The following is a 17,684-nucleotide window of genomic DNA, read 5'->3' on the forward strand; positions in this document are numbered from 1 at the left end:
AAGCCACACATACAGATGATTAACTGATCGCTAACAACTCTGTTGACTCCTTCAAAACAGTACAGATAAACCTGTATGCATTTTTTTAATTAATAATTATTTTAAATTAGAAAAAAAAAATTGCTGTGTTGCTTAAGCCTTCCTTACCTAACAGATAACATTACCACCAACAAAGATATGTATTATATGATATATATATATATGGTATATATGAAATGAAATTGAAATTGGACAGTATGGTTATCGGCGATATCCAAACCCCAGATATCACAATCGGATCGTACTGAAAAAAAGTGGATCAGTGCATACAGTTATGTGTGAAGAAGGAAGCCCAGAGCACAGGGGGATTGTGTGTGTGTGTGTGTGTGCGTCTGTGTGTGTGTGTGTGTGTGTGTGTGTGTGTGTGTGTGTGTGTGTGTGTGTGTGTGTGTGTGTGTGTGTGTGTGTGTGTGTGTGTGCGCGCGTCTGTGTGTGTATGTGTGTGTGTGTGTGTGTGTGTGTGTGTGTGTGTGTGTGTGTGTGTCCGTCCCTTACCTGCACACTTCTTACAGAGGACCACCCCCAGATTGACGGACACCCACTCTGGCCGCGGGGCGCGACAGTCGGCACAGCTCCCATTGGCCTCGTTGAACCAGATCTTCTCGGCCACTTCGTAGTCGGAGAGTGTCTCCGCGATCGATTCCTGCACCGCCTCAATCCACTCCTCCTTCTCCCAGTCTGAATCGGCCGTGAAGCTGCAACAATTGATTTTTATTTTTATTTTTTTTGTACCCCCACATCCCCAACACAAGCCTCAACGTTATTGATTAGATTTGAGGGAAGCAATTAAACAGTGCAGGCAGGGTCACAAATATGCTGTATTTTGAGTAGGTTTTTTTTTTAGGGGGAGGGTTTGGTTGTTAAATGCCTATGTTTGGTGAAATTGATAGGGTAAATCAATCGGTCTCACCTTACACCACTGTAATCTATAAGTGCCTAAGTAAGTAATGCCAGATACTTTTTTTCCGGATATCAAATTTGTATTACACTCTGGAAAGTTGAGAAATATTATTGGTAAAAAAGATAAATACTAGAAACATTACACGTGTACAGCCTTCACACTAGGGTTCCTACAGGAGCTTTCGCCTGTTTTGAAAGTGAGAAGAAGAAAAAAAAAAGCCCTGAGATTGGTAATACTGCATATTTTGTTGAAACAGGTTGCAGTTACAGACTTTAAAAAGGCTTCACTCCAGTACAGTTCCAATCTAAGCACTGCCAAGGCAATTTGTCAAGTTTTTTTTTCTTTTGAACATGACATTTTAGAAATCAGGTTAGTGCAGAAAAAAAGCAAGAGTGTTAGCCAGTTAATTAGGCGCATGTGACTAAACACTGACATTTTCAGTCGCCGGCGAGGTGTTGGGAGGATCTCAAACAGAGCCCCAAATCTCAACCCCATCTAAGACCTTTGGGCGCAGACCTGGAATGCAGACTGTGAGTGGGCCAAGCTTCAACTTCGCATCAACTAATTATAAGAATGCATGATAATTAGCACCCGGACCAAAGCAATGGCTTTTTCTGATGAGGGGAAGACAAGAGTTACTTGGGAGGTTAAGGAAAAATGACAAAATTGTTCATATAAAGATGTGGGACCACACATACACATATAGAGACAATACCTGAACTGTATTGGCTCTTAAATTGGGCATCTAACAGGACAGCACTTCACTTGTCTCTCAATCAATCTGTGTCTCTACACTCATTAGTTTTCCTGCATGAGGAGATCTTTTTTGGGGAATCAGTCTCTCTCACACACACACACACACACACACACACACACACACACACACACACACACACACACACACACACACTGGTTATGGGATATGTCCATCACTGCCTAATGAGGACTTATAAAGTTACCCGGCAATAGACAGACAGCACCAGTTTTCTGATGAATGGGATTTGAGTATTTTGAAGAGGTTGCCAATTTATATGTAACAAGTGATACTGTGTGCGCATGTGAAAGGCTAGGAGCAGTAGACGGACAGCAAGTGAGATGGACAGAGATGTAAAATTGAGAGAGGGGGAAGAGAGAGAGAGAGAGAGAGAGAGAGAGAGTCCCTGGCAAGACTGAGACAAACACTTGGAAAGGAGAAATGGGACCACGGTTGCCATGGAAACCGTTGTAAAGTAGAAGAAGTAGGGATGGGGGGGGGGGGGGGGGCAGGGGGGTTTGCCCGGAGCAGAGGATGCACTACGGGTCAGCCTTGCCCGAATTACCAGGCAGAGATCAATAGGTTGATTGGGTTCAGCTACTATGTGCCCACTGGTGTCTGTCCGGGGTCCTCCCTCTAAAGAGATGACTGCTCACATCCACTGTGAAAACTACAACATAGGCTGTGTTCGAAAAAGCCACACTAACGTCCTCCCTCTACATACTCAACATGTATATACTCCATACTGTCTACTTAACAATCGATTGTGTATGAAAGGCTCTAAAGATTTTTTTTTTAAACTTCCATGTCGTTTGAAAAGACATTGTGCATGCATTGTGGGGCGGTTGAGTAGGAAAAGTATCCTATCAATCCATACACAAAATCTTGCTGGAAGTAGGCACTCATCCGGGCACTTCTCGCCTACACAAACTCGCATACACAACCATACTGCATACTCAAATTGAAGTCAAAATGAGTATGAGTAGGACGTTAGTAGGGCTTTACTGTCAGATACGGCCGCTAAATAAAGAAATATAGGAAGTCAAGCGAGGACAACAGGTGGTAATATAAATGTAAAAATAATGAATTATAGTAGGATAATTACATTTAAAAATGTCCCTAATTATATAAGAAAAGACCTCTAACAATTCCTCTAAAGCGCTGCCAAGTTAACAGAAATGAAAAGTAGTGGAATAGGAGTGAAGCTACTATGTTTCAAAGCTAACAATAGTACAATGGTTGCCTTTGTTCTGATAATAAACTGAGAGTTGTAACTGAACTTTTTTTCTAGCGCTGTTTTTTCACACAAAATAAGGACTTTAACTAATCTCATATAGTGCTTAAATATGTCAATCAACCTCACAACCACAGGCTTCCATCCTCTCCTTCCCTGCACACACACACTACAATCATATAGATAGCATGTAATTCCATGCTGATGACGTGTAAATATGTATCTGGAAATGTACCAAAGCAAGGAATCAGTGTACTACTTTCTCCAGTGCATGATACACATAGAATACTAAGAAAGTCAGTATTTACAGTTTTTTTTTTGCCATTTCTGTACCGCCATTTACGAAATTCGATCATTTCAAATGAGTAACACAAGTAGATTGAAATATCACTCTTTAAAAGTCAGCTCGAGGGTTTATCATTCACCCAAGGACGCAGTATCAGACCCCACTCATGAAAATGTATTTTGTATTAAGGCAATAACATTAGGAAATCCAATTTTCGACGTGCGGCATTATTTAGAAAATTCTCCATTAAAGTGAGCATTGGATCTTAAAGTTTAAAAATGAACTCCCATGGGTGTCCTTTATCCTATTTGCTGTATAAAGCACTCATGCGCCTGCTAGCCTACATACTACGTGCAAGTGTGGAAATTCAAATCTTCTTCTTGAATGATGAATGGCCATACAGCATATTTTGCATTCATAATATAATGGCAAAATAGCCACATACAAAGTGGTTTACACCATAAAATATAATTTTTTTGTTGAAAATAATACCATAACAAGCCATTCCCTATAGTACTTATTGCTGAGAGAACAAAGCTATTTGATATGTAGGTAATCAATACAGCTTCTATAATGACCTTGTTGTAAATCAACATATCACAGTAAACTTCATAAAACCTGGCACTCACTCGACACCATTCAAAAAGTCTTTGTTATAGTTGATGTTGCTGTGTCAATTAAATCTTAAAAAAAATGGAATTCCAATTTTGAATGCCAGTCACTGACACCTTTAAATAAATGTTTGGCTTCCACAGCTACAACCAGAAAATAAAAAAATATACCAGTTATTCCCATCTAACGTTGTAAGAGAAGGCACACCCATCGCTGTGGCCCAAAGTTGAGAGAGATGGATGTTAAAAAAAATGAGATGAAAACTCTTTTGACTTTGCTCTCGACATGAATGGCACGTTTGAACTACAGTTGGACTGAGCCGACCTAAAGCGCCTTTCAGGAGGGCACCTGAAGGCATCAAAGAAAGAGAAAGGATCAAGTGTATTCGGTGACATTGGGAAATATACATGTGCACACTGCCAATGTAGTCACTAGCCACAGATGCTGTGCAATCATCAGAAAGCAACTAGTGCTGAAAGATTTTGTATCTCTACCGTTAATGTTCTTGTACATACTTAAGATCCCCTCTTGATTCGAATCTAACTCAGACTGATAGAGCCAGATTATTAGCCTAAGCTTCGCAGACTAGTTATTATTTCAATGATCATATGGGCATATGAGTAGAATGTACAGGCTAACCTACCAATGCAGCACAGACACAAGAGATGGAATGCAAGTTTATTTCTTATGGCACTTTTTGATATACTACTAATAATAATAGTTCTGGGTTTTTTCGTGTATGTTCTACCTCGACACAATGGGGATGTAAGGCAGCAGACGAACACAAAACAGACCAAACAAAGATGGATTTTCTCTGATATGCCCTTGAGCTAGCCACTTATCCACAAGCTTTCCTCTAGTAACAGTGGCTTCTGATCAAAGTTTTTTTTTTCTTTCTATTCTCCAAAGTTGAGCTTCTTTGCCCGGTTAACACCACCTCTCCCTCTCCGCCTCATTATCATTCTCTCCGCTCATAAAAAGTCAGCTATTGCGTCTGCCACAAGCCGCGGCGAAATGTTCTGTCCATTTAGCGCCGGCGAAAAAACAATGGAAAAGCCAAAGTGAGTCTCCACAGCTTAAAGTGATTAGATGAGTTTCTCCCTAATCCCCACCTTGAGCAGGTAGGAGAAGAACGCTCTCAGGAGCTACCAATCGATTTGATCCAGGTACACACACACACACACACACACACACACACACACACACACACACCAACACACACACACATACACACGATGAAACCCATTCAGCAATCACCCTCATCAAAACAATTCTGGAGACCCCAAGCTCATTTTAATTCCAACTTTTCTTTTTTTTTCCATTCTTTTTTCCTTTTGTTTCACACAAAATGGCAATTACGTCCAGGGTATTAACGAAGGTGCCAAACTCCGGGACCGTTAAGGGGAGCTGACACAAACAGATCGATTTGGACATACAACAGACAGGTAGAGAAATGAGGGTGGAAAAGGAAAATCTTTACACCCAGGCAAAGGCCAAAAAAGAAAAAAGGGGTGGAAAAAAAAGAAAAGAAAAGAAAAGAAAAGAAAGAAGACAGGCGTGGAACAGGCACACAACACAAACAAACGAGCCGTGCTTTGTCCGGGCAGCTGTGACGGTTGTATTGTAAATGGGCCATTACAGCACAAACAAGCAGCGCGCTCATTGATTCTACGCCCTCGGGGGACTGGAGTCACCTGAAAAGGCGTTGTGTAGCCCCTAACAGTGGCAAAGAGATACCTGCACCAAAGCTCTCAGGGGACATTTCTTATTTTTTTTAAAAATCAAGATCGATAGTTTGATATTCATCCAGGACCTTGTTTTTCATGTAACACATTTATTGCCGTGACTAATAAGTCTGCAGCTCGCGTTGTTCATGAGACGGTTTGTCTAAAAGAGTTTTGGCCAAAATAAAGCAGAGCGCGACTAAAGCGCAGTTGGAAAAACACATCTGAGGATTCTCTTTGTCACATTAGAGTTGAGTATCCAAGCTTATATAAATCTTAAAAGGAAAATGTACTCTTTGTGTTGTTAAAGGGTCCCTTCCTGAATTGAAGGTTGAATGACAGAAAGTCTATAATAGTCTAAAGTATATAATAGGCTATATAAATACAATCAACTTGGCTTGACTCAAACTTCTAGGTTCAAAGTCCATCCTTACTTTAAAGCTCTTTACAAATAAAGCAAGGTCAACATTAAATCACTCATAACCTGAATACAGCGTTTCAGTTACATGTTGGTTTAGTTTCAGAGCAAAAGGAACTATTGGTTTGGAAATAAAAAATAAAAAATAAAAATTGAAAAGCCCCTTGGTTAGGACCACATTATAACTCATCATGTCACAAATCTTCCAAAACAAACATGTGTTGTGTGAAAGAAACCACTTGGTCTCCCTGAAAAACTGCCTCTCAGTCCAGGAGTTAAATAGGCATTTACCAAAGGTGTTTTTCTCACTGAAATGGCCAGTGAAACATAGAGTTAAGACTGCAATCTTAACATCAAATAATGATACAAATAGGCCGACATTTCTATTTTTAAGTTCTTTGTGACACCACCGTTCAGCCTCACGCTTGGTCTATTTTTCAAAAGTCACGGCGACTAATAGGATTGAACCCAATGAACCAAACTGTAGGTGTGAAGGTAGTGAAGCCTCTGTGACCTTCAAATCTCAATAATCATGTTCCAAATGATTAGCAAGAGCTTTCATTCCACTGTTGATCATTTGTTCTTTGTACTTGAACTTTACTTTCTTCCCATTTCCATATTGTACCGAAAACAAAAGGGGAAAAGAAGAAAAAGAAAGAAAAGTTAAAAAATATATATATTTCTAATGCCTCCTGGGTTGAATTAATTCTCCAAGTAGAACGCTAAGAAAAAAAGTAAACAGGCCAATCTTATAGGACTAGATATGTTCTTCAGACATATATAATAGAGACTCCTAAGTACCTAAAAGGCTTGACCTTGCCTTTTAACCTGTGAGTACGGGTACTTCAAGGTGTGATTATTGAGATTAAAATCAGGCGTAGAAAAGATGTTCAGTGCGTGTGAAGGGCATTTCCAAGACTATATTATTAGACTGAGATGAATAATGCAAGTAGATGTGTTCCAAGAAGGAATGTAAAATGGCTCTCTTGACTGCTTCTCTCCAGCAAGATGTTCAAACTAATGAAAGAGATGTAATGTCAATGTCAACCTGTTGAATGCTTCATTCTGAAAGAGGGGCTGTCTTCAAGGAGAGATTCACTTCACTTATCATTGGTCTTTTGGGTGATGAAAAAGATAGACAAATGATGTATGGCCATGTAAAAGCACACACATATATACACTCATATGCATATACACAATAGATGGTAGCAATTTGTCAAGATGTACCAGAAGCTCTTGAAGGGCGTGTTGATTTCAAAGCCTCTGCGGTCCAGGTCTCTAACATTGGCGGCAGTCAGTTCCATCTCAGCGATAGCCAGGCCCGCTTTGTAGTCCTGGAAAAAAAAAACACAAATGGAGAGGTCTGTTGATTTTAAGCCATAATTAATTGTGACGTTGTTTCAACACAGTCACTTTTGGCAGTTTTTTTTAAAACAATTGGCCATTTTATGAGGGGTTAAGGTGCTGGACTATTTCTTGATTTGGTAATACAGAAACATTTTCTATTAACTGCAGTGTCTCTCCTCGTTTACAGTAGCCCATACTTTAAGAGGGGATAACCACTGAAGAGCTCCCCATATTAAAGGTCTATCACATCAAAACCTATTCTAGGAATGTATAGGATATAAAAAAATCACAGATAGAATTTGCTCATCGAGATAGTACCAATAAGTGACATTTTGGGACATGGCCCACGGACTAATAGTAGCTATGAGATTAAGCTGAGATTGAATGATGAATATGGAGGCTGGTACACAAAGTTCATCTCCACTCTACTCAACTCTACTCTTCACTTTCACCAAACCTCCCATCGCGTTTTCAAATGTTTTTTATCAGTGACTGATTGATTGATCGACAGCCTAGTCCCAAGGGGAGGCAACCTGGCCCTCTGCCGTGATTGGGCCAGGCTCAGCTCAGCACCAATCAAGATGAGTAATGGGTCAGTCTACCTTGATGTATTGGCCGGCAGTCCTTTTTAGCCGAACAACTTATTTTCATTATTTTTTTCGGTATCTAAAAAAAAATACCCATGATGCCAAAAGCCTAATAGATGGTTCAGTTTGGGCATGTGATTTAGATGCTCCCAATAAACCTTTCCATATGACAGACCCAGAAGTGGGATGATGTATGTTCCACCTGGCCTGGGAACACTTTGAGAACCACCAGGATAAGCTCAAGGAGGTCAAATGAGAGAAAAAAAGTTTTCCTGCTACCATCGCAACAGGGACATGTAAGTGGTAGGTGAAGGAAGGGCGAAAGGACAGTTTGGAAACAGATCAACTGAGCATTTGTCGCGTGTTCTCCCAAAACGGTCCTACAAATATTACTTTATTTAGTCTCTCCCATGCGGACTGTTGTGTTATTCTAGGAAATGGCACTGGACCCCCAACACCAATAACACATCCGGACAGTCATCGTCCTTTTCTCCATCTCACCGGTGACATACAAACTGAGAACTGTGTGTGTGTGTGTGTGTGTGTGTGTGTGTGTGTGTGTGTGTGTGTGTGTGTGTGTGTGTGTGTGTGTGTGTGTGTGTGTGTGTGTGTGTGTGTGTGTGTGTGTGTGTGTGTGTGTGCACCTGTGTGTGCACCTGTGTGTAAAAGGCAAAAGGTGCTTCTGGGAAATGGAAACCAACCCAAGCTTTTCAGCCTGGATGTTTTCTGAGGCCCATTTCAGAAATAGGGGTTAGATGCAGAGGCACAGTGTTCATAAGCTCCACCATAACTCTGCAGCGGCTCGCCCCTCCCTCCACTGCCCCCTCAACACAAGGCAGTTTAGACCATTTTCTGTAGCCTTGAGCTCAGAGCTTAGACGGAAAAACAGACGGAATGACAAAAGAAGTGTGCACACACCCACACACAAAATAGGCACAGAAAAAAACAACACACATCGACATCACAATACAGACAAGTACACACTTTGCTTCATCACCGAGGTATATAGACGGAGCCAAGAACGTGAGTCAAAAGATGAGGGAAGAAAGAATAAAGTGAAAGGAGAGTGGGTGAGATGGGTGACAGGTCAGCTGAGCGGTTGACAGAAAGACTGTGTGTGTGTGCGTGCGTGCGTGCGTGTGTGTGTGTCATAGAAAGAGCCAGAACAAAACAGGATCTGCGCCAATACTCAGCTGCAAAATTACAAAACACTGCCTTAGCGAGGAGCACTAAATGCTGCCATGCTGTGTGCCAGCAATGGGTAAGAGTGTGTGTTTTCTGTTCTTCACTACAAAAAAAAAATATTTAAACTAATTACAGCAAACAAACAGAAGATAATGAATCAACGGCCTTTTGTTAATTAGGAGCTTTTTAGCAAACCACGTTCACTGCAATGTCTCTTTTAGATTTCTGCCACTAATTGGCTAAAAACCTTTGCCAAATTTGGGCAGATTGCAGCACAAAGAGGGGAGGGACTTCCAAAATTTGCTGCATTATTTTTCGAACTTGATCTTTGAGTATTGTGTGGGTTTGATTTCAATTGGGACTATTGTTGTCAAAATCGTCATTTGACCAACATTAGCCCCAATTAAGACTACTTCAAACTCATTTACTGACGAAAAAACAAGCCATTTTTCTCCATTGCAAAACGGTTCTGCACAACCAGACTGAGGCAGAAGACAGCGGAATAGGAAAAGCCATCGTTGGACTAGCGTGAAGAACTTGGGAGGCTTTTGAGTAATTAAGACTCTCTGAGCTCATAGGAGGATGGCATATAGGAGATAACCGGGGGAAGAAAGAAAAAGAAAAAGAAAAAGAGAGAAAGAGAGCGTGAGTGAGGAGAGAGTTAAATCCACAGTATAGCCAGGTCCTAATTGAGCTAGAAGTTTGTGATGTGAGGGCTCGGAAGCACCAGAAAACTCTCAAGCCTATCAATTATAAGCGCGTAGCAGTTGTTGCTCTTTTAAGTTCCAGTTGAAGCAGGCACACGGCAGGCCCGTTAATGATGGCGGGTGTTTAAAGCCAACTACATTCAAGGCTCATTCTCTCTAAGCACTGGGATCTGAAAGCAAAACGCAAACGTAAACACAGACGGGGGAAGGAGAAATAGTCTATATGTACATAGCTGTATATTGGACTATAAGAGCCAACACATATTTTAATAAAACCCAAAATTTAATAACTACTCGATAATGTAACAAAATGCTGAACCCATCACATAATAACATTTGGGTCGGTTATGACCATTATGGAGTGAGCAAAATATTTATAATATATATAGAGGGTGCTTTTATTGATACTACACTCTACATTGAAGCGAGTGGCCCTTAAGTCGTTAAAGTATGTTGACTCACTCTATAATGAAACAAAACTACGACACTATTATATTACACTTCATGAAAAATCATTAGGTTGTGGGCTCGGCATTTTGTTACAGTACCGACCAGTTATGACATTTTGAGTTTGATTACATTTTTATCTAATACATTTCTGGGTCGTTATTACATTTTAGGTATTTGTAACATTTCAGACTCTAACAGGCCTGTATCAAACTGGACAGGTGTATGTGGAGGAAGGAAAGAAGGCAGGCGTCTGTACATGCTTGAGTGTTCCCCCCCTGCCTGCTGTGTGTCTTCGCTGAGAGGGCAAATCAGTCACCTAAACCTAAAGACCCCCAGCTCCTCTCAGGCAGCCAATTAAGAGCACTGGGTGTTGGCGGCCGTCCACAACCTCTCCACTCGTTACCTCCCCAATCTGTGCCCTGGCCTCCTGCCCTCTCCAATTCATTCACCAAGGATGGGAGGGAATGAGCCATGTGGAGAGTAAAGGAAAGGATAGAAAGAGGTTGGAAAAAAAATACCTCACCCAATTACAACAGTTAAAGCTATAGCGCGTAACTTATGTGGCCCCCATGAGTAATTCTGAGTGATTATAACAACACTGTCTGCGATTTCGCGCCCCCCCCCCCCACCCCCACACACACTTTTTTTGTACAGCAAAGTAATAATAAATGAACTTACATGCTGAGGAATCTTTGTAATAACCTATTCAAGTTTTGGCTATTGTAAAGAACGACAGTGAAATTGGTGTCACCATCTATCATAAATGATAGGCAGGGGGCGGAGGCAATTTTATAATTGTATCTGTCTTTTTGGTCTGAGCTGGTCCGGTATCACTCCTATAAACTGGGCACAGGCAACGTCTTTTCTACAAGTTGGATTCACATTCAACCATTTTTTTCATTAGTGTGAACTGTGATTATAATATTGTAAAATGGATGTCCTCTTTTTCTATATTATAGGCAGTGTTGAACTTAATAAGCATTGTATTCTCCTCCGTTGAGCATTACTCTCATGTAACCGCTGTAGAGATGTCGGCTCCAGCAGGTTTTCTGCTTCTTACTGTCATTATGAAGCTGTGTTGAGCCTCTTTCTGTCTCTCCTTATTCTTTTTTCCTCTCAATAAACAGCAATCGATCGTTTCCTTTGTACACAGAGATGCACATGTAGGCATGTAGCAGTGTCACACATTTACGCACACAGGTTTTTCCACAGAACGCCACGGTGCATGTGTTTCTACCAAAATGAACGGCCCCACACAGGTTTTTTTAAACGCAGGGCGACTCGATAAGAACAGGCAATTGTCCACTTTCACAGTGAAAACATTCAGATAGCCAGCATTCCAGTGTAGTGGAGACAGACAGACAGACAGACAGACAGACAGACAGACAGACAGACAGACATACAGAGAGAGCGTTTTAGACCTTAACCCCAAAGTTTTTACTTCAGAAACACTTTCATTTTAATATGCAGCTGTCTCACATCAACTATCTTGACTCAGCTGTTCACGGGAGTAAACAATATGTTTGTTCTTCAGTTGCCGGTGAGGTGCTGACGTGATGTCGTTGGCATGGCAAATAGGTATGTTCATGCACTCGCACGAGTGCTACAAGGTACAAATTTCACTCGCACGCTCCTAAAAGGGTCGCAAAAGTCGACCATTTTGGTGGCAATCTAGAGCCCTTCATACAGCTTTATCAAAAGGGCTTCATCAACTCAAATCAAGAAAAACACTAGATAAGCCTGCTTAAGAGCGAGTGATGGATACATTTATTTTTTTCTTGCACACCTACAACGAATAACCTTAACCTGGTAAGTTCTGAGCACAGGCCCACGCTGAATATTCAAGCCATACCATCCAATTAGAATTTCTTTCAAAGCTTTCCAACCTCTTATTGTGTGAGTCAGTCAGTCACTCCACCGCCCCGAGAGGCTCCAAGAAGAAGCCAGACAAGCAGAATACGGCCTCTTTACTTCTATCTTCAATTCCACAATGTCCACTCAACAGCTTCAAATGCTTTCAAAGCATGTGTACTGTATAAAGGTAGGAGGGTTTAAAAGAAGGCACAACACTCAATGGAGACAAAAGACTTTTGATCAACATCAGGCAGAGAGACAAAGGTGTCAAGGACAAACCTGGGGCTATGGAGTATGATAAAGGGTAACGGAACAGAAGTTACATTTAAAAAACTTCTGATTAATTTTGTATGCAGCAAGCAATGTTAGGATATATTAATAAACATAATGAAAATGTTAAAGATAACCGCAATACTGCGTTGATATGTTGAGTGATAACCGAAGGAAGAAAAAAAATCTATCCTGTCACAGCCCTAGTTGGTTGAAAACATGAGAGAATGGACTTATGGTAAACCTCGACCAAAATAAACTTTATAATCAGAGTTCACTGTGATTATGGGGTGAGTTAGATCAATTAGGTAAAAAGAAGCTTGAAGGTTGAGTTTACTTGTTCCAATAAAACTTTGTAAATCTGATTTTATGACGCAGGAATCAATATTATTTTAACCATGTTAGCAGCAACGAGGCTCTGGGGGGAAGCAGTATTGGTCAGTCCGTCCACAACTTTAGTCCAGACTGAAATATCTCAACTTTTGGATGGATTGCCGTGCAATTTTGGTGGTTATCACAGGATTAATCCTACTGACCTTGGTGAGTCCCTCTCTTTCCTTCTAGCTCACCCACCTGACTTTGTCCAATACTTTGCTTTATGTCCAAACACTTGAAAAACTAATTACATTCCCATTAACCCCAGGTGCTCTTAGTGCTGATTAGCAAATGAAACCGTGCTCTTTAAAGGTTGAGTCAGACAAATTAGTTTATATTTCCTCACCATCTGCTACCATACTGCTTGTGCTGAAATAAAACTTAATACACATACACTGAATCTTTATAATAGATGATTTTGACAACAAACATTCTCCGGAATCGCTGAATACCTTTGAGTCATCTTGTTGAGCCCTCTTCTTCTGCAATGTTCTAAAAGGTAGCCAACCTAATTGGAGCATTAACCAACTTCTAATAGTTGCATAACAGTAGTGGATGGGGACACATATACATACACTCTTTTAAACTCTCTAACTAAGGTTTTTGTGACAGAATTTCTTTAAAATATGCATTCAAATATAATTTAGATCAAACCCTAGCTACTTTGAGCATTTCAGCATGCTGATGATAGCATTAAGCTAAACGCACCACCTTGCCGAAGCCTCAGAGAGCCGTTAAGAAAAAGCTAATACTTATAAACCAAGAGAGAATTATTACTCCAATCTGCAGTTCCTCTTAGCTGTTAACAGTGTTTTTAGCACCTTTTAGCTCACTAGTTTTTTTCCACAGCCTTTGATACCTAACAGCAAACTGATAAAGTTAGCAACATAGCGGAGCATTTAGCAGCTAAAGGAGTTGGAGTGGTTGGGAGACAAAAATAGAGAAAAAAATGACTTTCAAGTGAACTTTCACTCCTAGGATAACTTGTAAATTGCATTCACCACATAAAGGAGTATTAGGAGTATGTGCTACTGCTCATTATATTTGTTGTGTAAAAACAAAACTCAATACAAAAGGAAGGGCCTTGGTGACTCATTCGTGTGTCACTTTATTATTTTTTTTAACAAAGCTGGCCTCGTAGCCTTTGGGAGGATGTTAATTGTAACAAATAAGATCTTGAGAGGAGCAAAATAAGAAAGAGATTTAATTAAAGTGGAGATAAATGAAATCCTCAGTTTACCTGTTATTGTCTACTCAGATAACCTCTAGCCACTACAGAAGGGGCTCCACTATACTGTATGTGTAACTTTTCTGAGCTGAGATTTCACCAGCAAAACTCTATTCGACTGAGCTAGCAGGAAGCTAAATGACACACACAAGGTGACAGCCAAGAAATATGATCATCCGACGATCAATCAATCCGTCGGACAGCCAGCCGAGCGAACACAAAACCACAGAACACTTGTGATGTATGAGATGATAAGACATGAAACAAGTTGCTGTGGGCGTACCGACCTGCTTAGAGTGTGTGACCCACGGCAGGGAGATTTTTCCATGAGTAAACGTGTGTGTGTGTGTGTGCGTGTGTGCGTGTGTGTGTGTGTGTGTGTGTGTGTGCGTGACTTTCTTTACCTGGGTGTTTAAATGACCTTAAACACAGCTCCATCACGGGGCTTGTACGGCCCGGTGAGAAATGGGAGTAAAGGCTTTGATGGAGGAGGAGCTGGGAGGATGATGTTTCCAATAGCTCGTTCATCATGTTAGATTAAATACTCCACTCCACTGAACTTGAACTGGGCCAACGCTCTATACCTCTACCTTCTCCATCACTCTCTCCTTTCTCACTCATGCCACCTCTGCACTGACTGCGCTCCTTCCCTCCCTCCCTCACTTCATCCCCCTTTCACTTCATCTTTCCACTTTCCATCTCTTTGTTGTCTGCCGGTGCATTGATGGCGGGGATTTAGCTTGTAAGCTGAAATAATACAATTAATTTTGTCTCTCTCTCTCTCTCTCTCTCTCCGATTGTCTCTTTCCCTACCGTTTTTTTCCCTCCCGCTGCCTCGGATCAAGGCGGTAGAAATTCGCTGACATGGAGCGATGCCCCAAAAAGAGAATTTCTAACAACAATGTTTGTTCATGCTAATGAAGGAAAATAATGAAAGGCAAACAACAAAAAACTAAACGCGCCAGCAAAACGAAATAGGAAGGCAAGGAGGGATGGAAATGAGTTGCACGTGTGTAGCGTGATCAAATTATGCACACAAAACTGTGGGAGAAATCGCATCACTGTGTCTTTCAATTTTGAGACGGGATGTCTTGCTGATGGAACAGAGTATAGGCCAAGAACAAGCCCCACGTTCCAATACTTTCTGCTATTTTGTATGGTAGAAAAAAGATTTAGCGTGTTCCAATTCTTGTGGGCGTCACATAGACCGAGCCTCCGTATGAATACAACCAGGGATGCGCTCATATTGTTAGAATATCATGGAAAAGCAATTTTTTTCAAGTTATTTAATTCAGAAAATGTATTATATTCTAGATGTATCAGACATTAAGTTAGCCTGGAAATCCAGACCCTGATATCTTGAACAATAGAGGGTCTGGCCACGATCAATAGTAATTTCCAACTCAAGGGGCGGCTCCAACTCGTGCATTTCAAAGGCCACTGCACGCAGTTGGATAGCACTACAACCAATCAGAGCGATGCACAAGGTGACGTAAGCCCTGTTCGTTTAGCGAACAGCTGTTAAACTGTTAAATTAAACGTTTGCCGTGGTCGGTCGGCAAAACAGAACATTCCACTTACTTGCTAATGAAAGATTTGAGTGCCGTCATCCAAATCGTAAAGGGTCGAGGGCCAAAGCAGTCTCAAACTCACACAACATATCCGCAGCCATCTTTGATGTTTACTATCACGGCTTCGACGTCGCATGCACGTCACTGTCGTCATCCGGTTACGTCCTCCCCAGAGTACCATACAAAGGGCTCTGGCGCGCCCATACTAGATAGAACCAATTGAAACGTGAGCCCAGATTTCTGGTCTTTTTGAAAAAGCTTCAACGGAGAGTGTCCAGACTAACAGGCGCAGCAAATGTATGTGTAAGTATTGAATGTGTCTACTTATTTTGTTTTTTGTCCGTACGTGGAAAAAAAAACTTGTAAAACCACTCAAATAAAAGTTTCAAAAGAAAAAAGAAATCAGGTACAAGTAGGACAAACCTTGCATACACAATCGATCGTTAAGTAGACAGTATGGAGTATATACGTACATGTTGAGCATGTAGGAGGGAGGACGTTAGTATGGCTTTTCGAACACAGCCTTCCTTTTTTTTAAAGCAGGAATCCGTTGTGGCGCGGAGTGGGAAGAAGTCCCCCTGCGGTGTTTTGGAGGAGGTACCTACCTGTTCTGTTTTGCAGAGCCTGACTTTACTCCCCGCCAGGGAGACCAGCACTCTGCCTTTGTAGCCGCGTAGCTCCAGCAGGCCCATCCTGTTAGTGGAGGGAGGGAGGCTGTCGGAGCGCTGCTTCTGGGGGCCGGGGGCAGGGGGACGCGTGGCCATATGAAGACTCTCCATCCACTCCTGGCGCTCCCCTGTGAGTACACACACACACAAACACAGACGATGAGGTGAGACGCTGCGTTGTGGATATATACCAGTATGAGAGAGTGTGAAAAAATAAAAAGTGAAAGCAGTAGAAAAGATATCAAGAAAAAGAATACTCTGCGATGTCTTTGAATCATATTGTTAGTTTGTCTATCCCTTCGGAGGGTAACACCGGCTTGTCAGCTCCTATAACTCCAATGCACACCGATACAGAAAATTCACAGTGGGAAAAAGAATATCCTGCAAGAAAAAAATGAAATTTAAAAAAAATTAAAAAAATTAAAGTCTAGCACTGGAGATATAGATATCTGCTACAGCGAGATTCCCAAGCCTCGAGCGAGCTGTGGTAATTTGAGTCAAACACACGACCTAATTAAAACATATCATTAAAAAATATAGTTTCCGCAGTTCCGTGAATCCAATCATTTGTCTCAACCTGGAAAAGAGCTAAAGTCAAAATAAGATAGCCATTTGTTTCAGCTGTAAAGGAGCATTTCTGTGAATTGATACATTAAAATGTGCATCCATCTTGTTTTTAGGTTGGAGCGACTGAGTTTTTGCTCAAATCTGCCACACTTTATGTTCTCACACAACACTGGCAGATGTTATCAGTTGTAGCGAGCTAGCAAATTAAACTAACAGCTCCTTGTTTTTGTCATACACACTGTGTTTATCTTACTTTTTGGCTAACATTTCATTTCAAACTATGTTTACCTTTTGAAATGTAAAGAGAACAGGATTTTATGATAACTGAACTAATGTGACTGGGAAAAGTTATCAAGGGTAAAAAATGTGACAACGATTGCTTTAGTTACCCCTCTATGACTTCTACATAGTGTGCTAGCCGTGAAACAGACTTGTTTTGTCACGTAACCTACCAGCCCACAAACTAATGTAGGCAGTTTAATAAAAGGCTTTAATACTCTCGGCCTTTGAGGTAGCGCTGGGTTTTTGCAGTTAGCAGGCTAGTTGGCTAATTATTGCAGCTTACGTTATTACCAAAAACAGTTTTGCACTGTGTTTTTGGTCTTGCGAAGGCAAAAAAAAGTCCCCACCATCCAAACTTTTTGGTAGTAGGATGGCCTACAGGAATGGGGTACGACCAAAAAGGGGTCCTCCCAGTAACCTTGAGGTCGCTGGTTTGATCCCCGGCGGGGAGAGGAGGGTGTTAGTAGTAAAACTAGTTATGGGATGGATGCTATTTCATCTACGGTGTCGACCTATCTCTACCATTGTGTCCTTGAGCAAGACACTTGACCCTAAATTGCTCCAGGGGTGCTGTACTATGGCTGACCTTGCGCTCTGACCCCCTCTGGAGTGTGTTAACTTGAGA

General features: G+C 41.3%; 1 protein-coding gene across 6 annotated transcripts in view; it reads right to left on the reverse strand.

Moving 5' to 3' along the window:
- arap2 (ArfGAP with RhoGAP domain, ankyrin repeat and PH domain 2) overlaps positions 1-17,684 on the reverse strand; it is a 123,666-nt gene that overhangs the window by 74,459 nt on the left and 31,523 nt on the right. For all 6 annotated transcript variants that reach the window (XM_080052555.1, XM_080052554.1, XM_080052558.1 and 3 more), the window contains 3 exons: positions 16,148-16,338; positions 7,196-7,302; positions 535-734 (listed from right to left, as the gene is read on the reverse strand). In XM_080052555.1, the coding sequence (XP_079908681.1) occupies positions 535-734; positions 7,196-7,302; positions 16,148-16,338 (498 nt within the window). The remainder of the gene's footprint in view (positions 1-534; positions 735-7,195; positions 7,303-16,147; positions 16,339-17,684) is intronic.

This window comes from Ammodytes marinus, assembly GCF_949987685.1.
Source record: "Ammodytes marinus genome assembly, chromosome: 23".
Taxonomy (NCBI): Eukaryota; Metazoa; Chordata; class Actinopteri; order Uranoscopiformes; family Ammodytidae; genus Ammodytes; species Ammodytes marinus.